Here is a 13,275-nt window from a genome sequence, read left to right on the forward strand (position 1 = left end):
TAAATGAAAAAAATAATTCAAAATATGCAATAGATGCCACTAATTACCATAATAAATTGTAAATTGTGCATATAAATTAATCAAGAGTGTTTTAACAAAATATTTTTTATAGATGAACTTGCAAAAAGATCATTTTTGAAATTCGTCCTTTTAAGATGACTTGTGAACATGTGTTCTAATGAAAGAGGAAGCAGGGGTCCTTACGCCCTTAATCCCTTAATGTTAATGGAAGGGATGACAAGCCTCGCTCTTTTATCTCTATTACTGGTTCACTAATCAACTCCTAATGTAAGACACATCAAAGAATATAAAATAAAAAAATTGCACAACTATAATATCAGAATGATGCATCGTCCTCTTTTGAGAATTAAAATAACTCTAAAAAATATGTATATTGACTCTTATATTAATGAAAAATTATGATATTTAATGTGAATTGCCAAACTCTATAAATTACTCATTCGTTTAATATAAATTGCACTAGAAGCTTTTCAGCAAAAGCATATCTGGCTAAGTGTATTGCAATCATCATTATAAACTCTTTGCTATAGCGATAGGGGCATAGGGACAACGTTGGCGTTTCATGCATTATATGCTTGTGGTAGGTCTAATATATGTCACTAACAATGATGATCGAGACAATAGGTGATTATAAGACTTTCTAACATAACTCATCCACCATAAGAGAACTTAATTAAGGTTCTAATATTATCTTAATGGCAAAGCTCCAGATATGATCTCAAATCAAGCAGTATTACTCGCTAAGTTGGTACCTTTTCCCATTCTACAAGTCATTTTTGGCTACGGTTTTAGTCAATACTTACAAGGAGACTGCAGCTGAATACGATATTGTTCATGCAATAGATTTGCATTCAAAAAGAAAACAATTTAGCACAATCTTCTTCTGGGATTATTCGAAAAGATTGATGTAAACACAATTTAAAGCAAAGAAGCAAAGAAATCAAGTGGGTCGACACGGTTTCCTAGCTCAGCAGTCATCATGTACAGTAGAAATGATTGGAATCTAGGTAATGAAAACAATTTAAGCAAACAAACAAAGTACATGTAAATGTACATGGCAAACATTATACACAAAGAGACTTCCCCAAGAAAAAGGAAAAAGAATTATGTTCACTCGAATCAAATTGTACTTTCGTAATGACTTTGATGACATCGAATCTTATAAATTATGATAAAAGTGATACATTCAAGGTTTGCCAGTTGGAGATGATGTCTCTTTGCCTCCTGGCCTCTACAATATTCTACATAGACAAATTAATATGCCGCAACAAACTTAATGAGACCTTAATTTGTTGCTATTTTTGCGGATGAAAAATCAAACAAATGTTTAAATAACAATTGATCAAGATTTTGCAATATTGTAATATATATATATATATATATATATGTAGAGAGAGAGAGAGAGAGAGTACAGGAAGTGGGTAAACCTGAGGGCTATTCCAATGATCCTGAGTTTTAGATTTTCTCATTCATGTATGAATCTAATTTTGATTCTCGTGATAGCAATTAAAAAATAAATTAATAATAAAGTTATCTAGTGATGGATCTTAAATTAAAGTTTTGCTAATTTATTTAAATTAAAATAATATGTCAACATGTTTCTTATTATTTTCTAAATCATCTAACCAATTAAAAGAAAAATCTTAGAAGGTGATGGAACTACTAATTTAATAATTTGAATATATATAATACGTAGTATTTTAATTTGTTTATTAGATAAGAGGGCAAGTATAAAAGCTAGAACATAAACATAACGTATAAGCACAAGCAGCTGATGAGTACAAACTTATATTGTTAGAAGTGGTCGCGGATGATGCATCTATCTTAACCATATTTCATCGATTCTAATCATTGTTATTATTAATATTAATATTATTATTATTATTATTAATGGTAATATCATCACCATATACATTATTATTATTATTATTATTATTATAATACTTAAAGACTAACTCAAATAACAATAATGTGAAGGTTTTGAGTTTAAGTCTCATCTCCTCATTTGATGAGATTTTACTTTTAGATGAGTATATGAAGATAGCTATCTCTTCTTATGTAACTCACCGCCTATTAGACCTCATATAGATTAAAATTATTATTATATAATTTATCTATTTATTAATATTTTATTATATTTTTTTCGGTTGATTTTGACTAAATCAATCAAATAAAAAAAAAATTACTTTTATCAATTTATTTGAGTTTGTTAAAATAATTCATTCCCAATCCTTGTAACTACCATTCGAATTTGCAATAAAATCATGTAAGTTACACACTATTTCATCTCCACATTAGATTCCTAAAAATTCTCCCAAACATTCCCTTTATATTCATCAATCTATTGATATATTAAGTTATCAAACAACCACCAATCACTATTAATATCTCATTTTAAGTGCCCCTATTGCACACATCACTATAGATATTGGGGGCTCCTATTAAAGGACGTATTGATTAGGGTTTCTATTAAAGGACGTACTGCTCACGTCTTCTCCCACGTGTTAGTTAATTATAATCTTTTTATTTTCTAAAGCATGGGAGGGAGACACTAATTACTCCCTTCATTTTACACAACACTATTTCAAATGCCTTGTACGTCATGTAGAGGTAATAAGTAGCATACAAGAAAGGTTAATAGATGGATTGTGAAAGGAAATGAAAGAAAAATCTAAATCGCAGCAGATATATTGATTCTTGGAAAAGGATGATAGATGATTGCAGCACTGGCCCCTCCTTTCTGTTTGTATGGTCACATGGATTCCCTGCTACCAAGGGCGAACCTATTCTTACACACTCACTCACTGACTCTTTGCTGTTTGCCTGCGAGCTACAAGTCTTTACCTTTAATCGATCTTCCCCATTTTGCCACGTATTTCTTTCTTTGGAATCTAATGTCTAAACGGTCTCTATGGCCCCATAATCAAACAAAGCATTGCATTATTACCAATGAAAGGAATATTAGACCAACCCCAGCAACAGGAAGAAGAGTCACAGGCTCGTTGAATTGCATATAACCCATGATTTGTAATTGTTATTTAATTATTACCAGTACCATGTATTATGATAGTTAAAGATTTTAATATTATGCTTGATTTAGGATCTACTTGATAGGTTTTGGGAGTTTATGTGCAGCTGCTTAAATAAAATTATTAGACATTATATCAAAAAATGCTTGTTCCCAAAGTTCATACGTAAAAGTGAAAAATTTTTTTAGGTGAACAAAGACTTTGAGGCTTGAATATATTTTGTTCCTTTGTAAATTCTCTCTCTCTCACAAAACCTACAAATTCTCTCATGCAATTTGGCATATAAAATAATGGAAAACTTTTGGCAGACCAACTAATTAATCGATTTCTTTGCCCTTTAAAAGAAAATCGACAGAGTGACTTCTCCATCATGAGAGAGCCACAATTTTGTGGGTTGCTCCAAATATTCATCTTTATAGACTATAGTCTACATGGTACTGATATATAGGGCTACCAAAAAACGTTTGCTTCCTTCTATTTTTCATTCTGCTTGCTTCGTGCGCTAGAATAAAATATTTGCTTGATCTGAGAGAGATTTAAGATGGCGTTAGATACTGTGGTGCTTCAACAAGACCCATTTGGTAATGGCTACATGGATATCTACACCATTGGAGGTGGAAGTACTGGACCGTGGATCCATGGCTTCAATAATTTTGAAGGAGAAAAAGCTTGTAACAATGAAACTCTAATAGCAGCATTTGGGTCTACTTTGAATTCAAATATTTGGAGCTTAAGTGCTCCAAACGTGAAAGAATGGGACACAAACTCTTTCTCTCAAGAAAGCTTTCCGATTGAAGGATATTTCCCTCCGTTGGTAGATGTTCCGGCACCCACAACCACAAGCCAGCGACGAAAGAGAAAACGAAGCAGAAATTTCAAGAACCAAGAAGAAGTGGAGCATCAGAGGATGACACACATTACTGTTGAACGCAATCGGAGAAAACAAATGAATGACTATCTTTCTGCTCTTCGGTCTATGATGCCTCCCTCTTATGTTCAAAGGGTAAATAGCTAGCCTCCTTTTAACATTCTTTTCTGAGTACTTTTGTAATGTACATTTCTTTGTTTCTTTTAGAAAACTGTGCAGTGTTCTAGCTATCTTCAAAAGTTGTTGATCTTTCTTAATCGATTTCTTTCTCTTTCTTTCTCTCTCTCTCTCTCTCTCTCTCCCTCTATCTATCTATCTATACACACACACACACACACACATACATGCAGGGAGACCAAGCATCAATAGTAGGTGGAGCTATTAACTTTGTAAAGGAGCTGGAGCAGCTCCTACAATCTCTTGAAGCTCATAAAAGAATCAAGAAAGAATCAACAGAAATGGAGTCTTCTTCTTCTTCTTCTTCTTCTTCTTCTTCTCTTTTCTCATATTTTTTCACCTTTCCTCAATATTCAACTAGCTCTGATGATCAGTCAACGGGCAAAAAGCGATCAGCCATTAAAGCAGATGTTGAAGTGACAATGGTAGAAAGCCACGCGAATCTTAAAATACTAATAAGAAGACAACCAAAACAGCTACTGAAGATAGTGGGCGGATTGTACTCTCTTTGCCTTGGTATTCTTCACATAAATGTCACAACTACAGTTGATCACATGGTGCTTTATTCTTTTAGCGTTAAGGTTAGTTTTAAAGAATTGTTTTTTCTACTCCTTAAAAAAAATATTATAATTTCTTATGTAGTGGTCAAATGCTAAATTTAGCTAATGATGTTAATATAAATGTATAAATTAATTTCCTGTTTGGTTTGAGCTGCCTGCAGGCTGAAGAAGAGTGTCAATTGACTTCAGTTAATGAGATTGCAACTGCTGTGTATGAAATGGTGGGTAGGATTCAAGATCAGACTGTTCCTAATATCTCATGATTTAATGTTCATTTCCACCTAACAAATTAGTGAACTGGTGTAACTTTCACTTAAACTTAACTTAGCTCTTCTTTTCTTCTTCCTCTTCTTCTTTTTCTTCTCCTTCCCTTTTAATTATCTTATATATACAATTTACAAATTTGTTCAAAACCCAAATTAATTATTGATTAAACAAAGTTTAAGCAGGCGCCAGCATTTGATATTACATTTAGGCCCACAAGTCCTGAGAAATATCACTTTACGATAAAGAGATTCAAATTTGTGTTGCGTGTGAAATTACTTATACTTTGAATAATGGAATTTCAGATGCTCTGGACAACAACGTATTCATAATTATCTGTCCGCTTCCCTTACATCTATTAATATACTTTGGTTTTCATAAAACAAAATAATAATAATAAAAGTCATCCATTTCATAACTTGAATAAAAACCAATTGCATAATTTAATTGGTCTAAAACTGTAAGGTAATTATAATTTGGGTTCCAGTAAAAAATTTGAGATCAGGCCAATCTATGAATAAATCCAACACATCAATTTGCGTTTTGTTCGTTAATTCTTTGAAACAAAATGACAGACTGTATTAATGAACATAACCCTCTTTAATTTGTTTTAACCTGAACTTATTATCGAATTTTCTTTTCTCTATTGGACTAAATGCAACTGACAGACCTTTTCTGCTGTATATTGACATCTATTTAGCATTATTTAATGGTATTTTTTATTTTAAAAAACATAATTTCTATAATAAAAAATATCTTAATAAATATTTACGTATAAAAAGTAAAATATTTTATTATATATCTTATTTTATTTTTATAAATATTAATATTTATAATTTTTTAAATTTTTATCAATAAAAAAATAAGAATTATAAATATCAATTAAGTTAAAATATAAAAATTTGTAATGTATTTATTAAATATAGAGTAACTTTCCATACATAGAGAGCCAAATTAATTTTTTATTTTATATTTAAAAAATAAAAAAAAATGTATGGAAGATGTTTTTATAATTGGCAACTCCTCTTCCTTTTTCTGTTAAAGATGTCGTGGCTCATTTAATAGATGAGTTGTTAATAGTTGGGTCCATATAGATCTTCTTGGGTTATTGAAAACGTAGGGATGAAAAAGGTCGACATCTTTCCAAAATGATTGAGTCCAAAAATAGTTCTTTTCATTAAGCTTGGGAGACAAACAATTTTCCATATCAAACTCCAACTTTCTGAATGTGGAGTGTAATGTTACGTGCTTGCTTTCTCTATTCAATGAAGCAAAAGATAACAAATTTTTATGTATATGACATGAATTGATGTTGAGTGAAATCTTTACTAAATAAAATATATATATATATATATATATTTACCCATCATTTATCATAAATTTCTCAAATGATATATCAAAGTTTTAGACCCAAAGGATAATTACATTATATTTGGTTGAAATTTATTAATGCTTTATTTGGCTGAAATCCATTAAGAAATTCATTTCATTTAGAAAAAATATATGAAAGAGAAAATAAAATGAAAAGAATAAAGTTAAAAGAGATATTTTAATGCTATGAAATATATTGACTTAGTAATGTAGAATTTATTTGAAAAATTTATATGTTTTATTAGAATTTAGTTTAAATACAACCAATTTCACATAAATTTGATTATATAAAATTCTAAATTAACTTTCATGTCATGTTTGGATGAAATCCATTGAAGAATTCATTTCATTTGAGAAAAAGATTTAAAAGAGAAAATAAAATAAAAATAATAAAGTTGAAAGAATATTTTAGTGTTATAGAATATATTGACTTACTGTTGTAGAATTCTTTTAGAAATTTTATTTATTTTGTTAGAATTTAATTTAGCTATAATTACTTTTGTACAAATTTGATTATGTAGAATTTTAAATTAACTCTTACTTCATTCAAAGCATATAAACTTTAGATTTACAAATAAATTTTATAAATACTCGAGAAAAAAAATGGAACACCAAAAGAATTGACTTTTAATAGATTTCAGTCAAAATACAATGTCACTTTATTTAAAACACATAAATTTTAGATTTATAAATAAATTTTATAGATTTTAATTAAACACAATGTAAAGAAATTCAATCATTTATAATAAAAAATGAAATAAACTGTATTGAAAATAATTTATAATAAAAGAATGTATAAAAAAGATAAGACGAGGGAAAGTAAATTGAAATTATAAAATTGAAATATAGAATTCATGTCATTTCATTTTTCAAAATATATATATACATATATATGTGAAATTCTGAAAAATAAAATTCAACAAAGTTTATAACCTTGAATGCAAGATTTCATATTCCGTAATATTTAACTCACTACAACCATTTTGTAATTATATTCAATTCACTGCTCAATTTTTGCTTAAATCTTTTAATTATTATTTTTATTTTATTTGTTTAATGTCTTACTTTTTGAGAAAAGAATTGCATTAGAAACTAAGAGGCCAAACCCTGAGAAGAAATAATTTTTTGCAAATGAGAACGAATAGAACCTTTGAAAGAAATACCAACGGAAAGAGAAAAATAGATTACGATACAAAAGAGAAATTGAGAAATGTTATTATTTAAAAATTCCAGGACTAAAATGCAAGGGAAAATTACTTTCTGGGAATTGACTAACTATAGATAGGACTGATAATGACCATATTAGAACTTCATTGAACTTATTGTAAAATGATTTTCTTTTTAGCATTTAATTGTAAGAATGTAGAACTTGTTAATAAAGAAGTCATATGTTTGGTATTTTCATTTGTGAGAATTTGAAACTCTCTTGATATTATCTATAAAAATTTGTGCATCGACTTTCAATTTAAATATAGATTAAGAAATTTTTTTCAGTCGACACCATTAATTGTTTTATTATTTTATTTTCTAATTTTATGTGTCAATTATTTACATTAATTTTATTGGATTTATCAACTCATCTATTTTTACTCTAGAATTTGTAATTATACAATTCAAATTAAAAGATCTAATGTTACTCTAAAATCTATTTAAATAAAAAGTTATAATTTCAAAGTAAGAAACTTAAGATTTAATTTAAGCTATGTTAATAAGCGAAGGACATTTTTTATCATTACTTATTCAATTAACAATTAAAAAAGTTACTATAATTTAGAAAAAAGAAGTATCATTTTGAGAGGAAAGAAGTAATAATAATGGAAAAGAACCGCCAACTATCTAATAAAAGAATTGAGAAAAGAAAATTACGTAAAAGAGTACAGAATGGACATGTCTGAGAAGATCAAATAAAAGGGTACATAACTGTGACATGTCTAATATAAGAATTCGCACAGTAAAACCTCAAAATATTCAAAATGGAATGTAGTATTTAATAATCATATCAAATTTTGGATGAATTGTAAGAATAATGCATCTGTCTATCTATACTCTCAACCACAGTAATGCACTGCTCGTCTTTCAAAAAGTCCAAGACACACGCTGAAAAGCCGAAGTTAAAGGGATACGAATTTTCACTACAACAACAAATAAGTACGAAAGAAAGCTACCACAGAGCTAACAGTCTTGCAGTATATATATATGTAAAGCATCGATTAGAAGTAGGCTACAACCAAGCCGACCGGCTTGCGAGTTATTCAAAATTTGGTTCGATAAAAATTTGTTTGAATTCATTCATTGAGATAAAGATAACTAGTTCAAACTTCATTTTCGAACTCGTCTCGTAAACGAGCTAAATTCGAGCTTAATAGTGTTCGGTTCATTTTAGCCAGCGATGTGGCTCATTTATGAACTTGCAAGTTGAGTTTATTTAGATTTTAGATTTAAATACATATTTTACTTTATGTGTAATTTATTCTAAATTACATAATTTATAATTATATATTTAATAAATTTGAGCTTACTTAACGAGCTTTATTTCGAATTTGTATATGAGCTGAGCTCGAGTTTAACTTATTTATATAAAATAGCAAGTTAATTTATGAGTCAAGCTAGAATTTAGCTTGTTTATATAATATATCGAGCTAATTATAAGTAGAGCTCGAGCTTATTAAATTCAAATTCAAACCACTTTCGAGTTTTAAAATTTTTTAAAAAAATTATCAAGCTCAGATTCGGTTTAATTTGATGTGAGTCAAATTTGAATATTAAAAAGCTAAATTCAGCTCGTTTACAGCACTAATTAGAAGGAATCCATCACTAAAAGTGATAGTCTAGTGATTGATTGAAAGCACTTTGTTGAGTTATAAAAGTCTGAATTTGAGTTTGAGGAAATGATTTATGAGATATTTATACTATCTGTAAAAATACTTTGAATTTTTACCATTTAGTATTAAAGATAATACTGGAGCGACACAGATTTTAGACTTATTGTCACGATAGCAGAAGTTACCACTGATTGCTTCCTTTTATTTTTGCAGTTCAAAAAATTAGCAGGAATCCCAAAGAAAGAAAGAAAAGGCAGCCCAAGAAGCAGCGATTGCTGACATCTTCAGCTTTACAAACATCTCAGCTTTCTAAAGCTTTAATTAGTATTTATTTACCATCTCAAACATGCCTGTACCTACAATTTTTGGAACTGGAAAATGGACATCAATTATGAGGTGCAGATTCAAAACTATAACTTGCACCAACTATGGGTGCTTTTGCTGTATGCATAAACATCCAAAAATAGTGGAATCAAAGAGAAAGAAAAGCCAAAAATCTGAATCAACTATAAATAATCCACTGACTAAATAATGTAAATGGCACAGATATAGAACTGACCTCTTTCTTTTTCTTTTCTTTTTGAATGGCTTTTTACAGTGTACGGACCAACTTTACATACGTTCAGATTTCATTATTTAAATTAAAAGAATTAATATATAATTGAATATAATGTTAATAATATAAGTTAAGAGATTATTTTTTAGAATTAGAAGTGTTATCTAATTAGAAAATTAATTTATTAGTTAATATAATATTAAAATATAATTAATATGATATTTTTTAAGATAAAATTAGTATAATTATCTGATTGAGAAACTATTTATTAGTTAATACAATATTAAAATTTAATTAATATGTTATTTTTTAAAATTACTGTCAATATTTAATTAGAAATGTAACTTAGTAATCAATAAATTGATAAAAAAATTATAAAATTACACATAACATTGAATCTCATATGTCAAAAATAAGTACCCATATCAAAATAATTTTTTTGTGTCAAAAACTAAGCACATATATCAAAAAATTTAAATCTCAAAATTTATATATATATATATATATATATATATATATATATATATATATATATATATATATATAAGGAAATAAGTTTTATAGATTATTCTTCTAGCAGCAAACAGCTTAAGCAATTATATCTATGATTGTTATAATAGTAGTAAACAGATTCAACATCATTATCCTATGAACATGAGTTCTGAAGATTATCACAACTTCTGGAATTTAAGTAACTAATTCTTGTTATAAACACTTTGAAAGACTGCTTTTCTTCTAACATAATTTATAGATCTATCATCCTTGACATTGTAAGGACTTTGGGCTATTTTTCTAGTGCTTTTGTCATTTTTGCTCCTAGGTTTGCTAATACTGAAAACTCTCAGTTACTCAATGAGACCAAACTCATTTGGAAGAAATTCTTTCCTTCATTTGTCATGTCCAACTTGGACATTGTGATCGTCCAATAAAATCAATGTCTTTCTTCTAAGAAAAATTATGGTTATACATGGAGTAGCAATTTCTTTTAATCCTTTTGTGTTTACTAGGTTGAGTTTTCTCATATATATATATTGCGAAATAATTTCTTTTTTAATGTTTGTAACTTTGATGTTTATTCTGACATATGTACTTATTTCTCACACATGAGATTCAAACTTATATGTTATTTTATTATTTATTATTAATTAATAAATTATATTTTTAGAGTTTGATCCTAATATTATATTAATTAACAAATTAATTTTTTAATTAGACAATAATTCTAATTATAAAAAATTAAATTTTTAAATTAAAGTTTTATTTAACTAATAAGTTAGTTTTTAATTATACAATAATTTTTAATTCTAAAAAGTTAGTAATATTAATTACATTTATAGTATTAATTATTATAATAACAAAATCAATTAATAAATATTTTAAAAATAATTATTATTTTATTACACTAATAGTATTTTCTAATAAATTATTTATTCTAAAAAATACTAATATTAATTATATTTATAATATTAATTTTTATAATAATAAAAACCAATTAATAAACATTTCTAAGATAATTATTATATTATTACACTAATAATATTTTTCTTTAAAATTATTAAAGCTTTACAATATTAATAAAATCTTAAGAAAGATGTCTAAAAATATTTAATTTATTATTACTTTTTCAAAATATTATAAATAATAATAAAATATTAAATTTTTATATATATATTATTATTTATAATTGAAATAATAAAAAATAGCCATCTTATTCGCCACTAAACAAATAGTTAGAACTTCTTCTATAATATACAACCTTGAGCGGAAATTTTGTTGTATTTTCTTAGAAGAAATACATATTTTCACTGCAAAAAAATTTATAATAAGAGATGATAAAATTCGTTCTTTTCAACTTTTAAAAATTATCTTCAATTTTATTAAGGACGACTAAAATCATCCCCACATATCATCCCTATTACTTCCTTCTCCTATTGTATAGGGGATTATAATATTAATATAGTCCTTATTTGAAGGTATGACTATCGTCTCCACATTAAGAGAAGATTATTATCCCTTATTATGGGACGACTGTTATCCTTAAATGGAGGAACAATTATCGTCCCTATAAAAGGGACGATGTTTATCTATATATTTGGGGACTATTTTCATCCTTCATCTTTGAGGACGATTACCGTTCTTACAAAAGGGATGAAATTTGTCTCCATATTTGGGGATAACTTTTATCCCTCACCTTTGAGGACGATTATTGTCCTCGCTTTAAGAGATAATTTTAATCCGCGGTAGATGATTTTCATTTCTTTTTTTGGAGACGATTTTTGATCCCACTTTAGGGGATGTTTTTCATCCTTAATTTAGGAGATGATTTTTATCCCTACTTAGGTTTCAATATTTGCCCCACCTTTGAGAATAACTATTATCCCTCTAAATCTTATTATTAGAGATAATTTTTGTCCCTGAAATTTAATTTTTAAATTATTATTTCGCTAATAGTTATATAATTTGACGATAATCGCCTTAAAGACTATCAATAATGAATATATTCATGAAATCTCCTATTTTAGTTTGCATAAAATGGATTATTCTATGCATAAAACAACTTCAAGTATCACCAAAATTAAAATTATGATTATAATAAAAATGAAAATAAAAAAGAAATAAACAATTGATACAATATTATTCTCAATTAAAAACTAAATTTGCTAATACATAAATTTTAAGTATAACTTAAAAAACATGAAATAATTTATTAGAATTTGTAACTTATTAACTTGTTTAATATTAATAATCTTGCAAAAAAAAAAAGTCTAGAAGCTTTTAGGCCTTTCATGAATATGAATTGTTTCCAATAATATATCATATTAAAAAAATTATTAAATAATAGAATAATTCATTCCACGAGAATAAGATAAGAACTAGCTTATATAAAAGCCTTTAATAAATTTACTGGATATCTGACTCTCTCGACCCCAACGGCAACATCAAGCTAAGTTGTCTGATAAAAAATAATTAATTAATTCTTCGAGCTAGCAAGTAATTAATCAATAAATCCATTGATACTAAACTCTAATATTATGATTAACATTTACAGTTGATCATTTGATCTAATTTTTATAACTCAATTTAGCTAAGAAAAAAAATAAAAATAGAACAAAATTGTTAATTGAAATTAAAATAAGAAGAAAGAAATTATTAACTAGACATATATTATTATATTAATTTGTGTGAATATTGGCTTTCAATAATCTTTTATCTTTTTTTACCAGATTAAAAGTTGTAATGATTCACTAGGACATGGTTTAATATTTGTATAGGCATGTTATCTACACAATACTACACTATCTATAATACATCATTTTATATCATGGTTGCCATTGCTTACATTAAATGATTATCTGCAATTATTTGATATTAATCTTTTAAAAAAGGGAAGAAGAAATTGAAAATTGTTTCACCTATCAAATAACTAATGAATGTTTTAAAAGTTTTGCAAACAAGCACACAAAAAGACATGCTAGAAAAACAAGATAAATAGACTAACTTTTTTCTAAATTTGCATGATAAAAAAAACATAAAAATAGTCAGAACGCCCATTGACCCCGCAGATGTTATTCTAAAATGATATTATCTTAAAATAGTATTATAATTA

At 27.0% G+C, this 13,275-nt stretch overlaps 1 protein-coding gene across 1 annotated transcript; it reads left to right on the forward strand.

Annotated features, from left to right (window-relative positions):
• Positions 1-2,657: 2,657 nt before the first annotated feature.
• LOC8268524 (transcription factor bHLH94) lies at positions 2,658-5,005 on the forward strand. The gene is made up of 3 exons (XM_002539090.4): positions 2,658-4,053; positions 4,269-4,676; positions 4,817-5,005. Exons 1-3 carry the CDS (start codon positions 3,592-3,594, stop codon positions 4,916-4,918), a joined length of 972 nt encoding a protein of 323 aa, XP_002539136.3. The 5' UTR covers positions 2,658-3,591; the 3' UTR covers positions 4,919-5,005.
• The last annotated feature ends 8,270 nt before the right edge of the window (positions 5,006-13,275 follow it).

The sequence above is a fragment of the Ricinus communis genome, chromosome 7, assembly GCF_019578655.1.
Source record: "Ricinus communis isolate WT05 ecotype wild-type chromosome 7, ASM1957865v1, whole genome shotgun sequence".
NCBI lineage: Eukaryota > Viridiplantae > Streptophyta > Magnoliopsida > Malpighiales > Euphorbiaceae > Ricinus > Ricinus communis.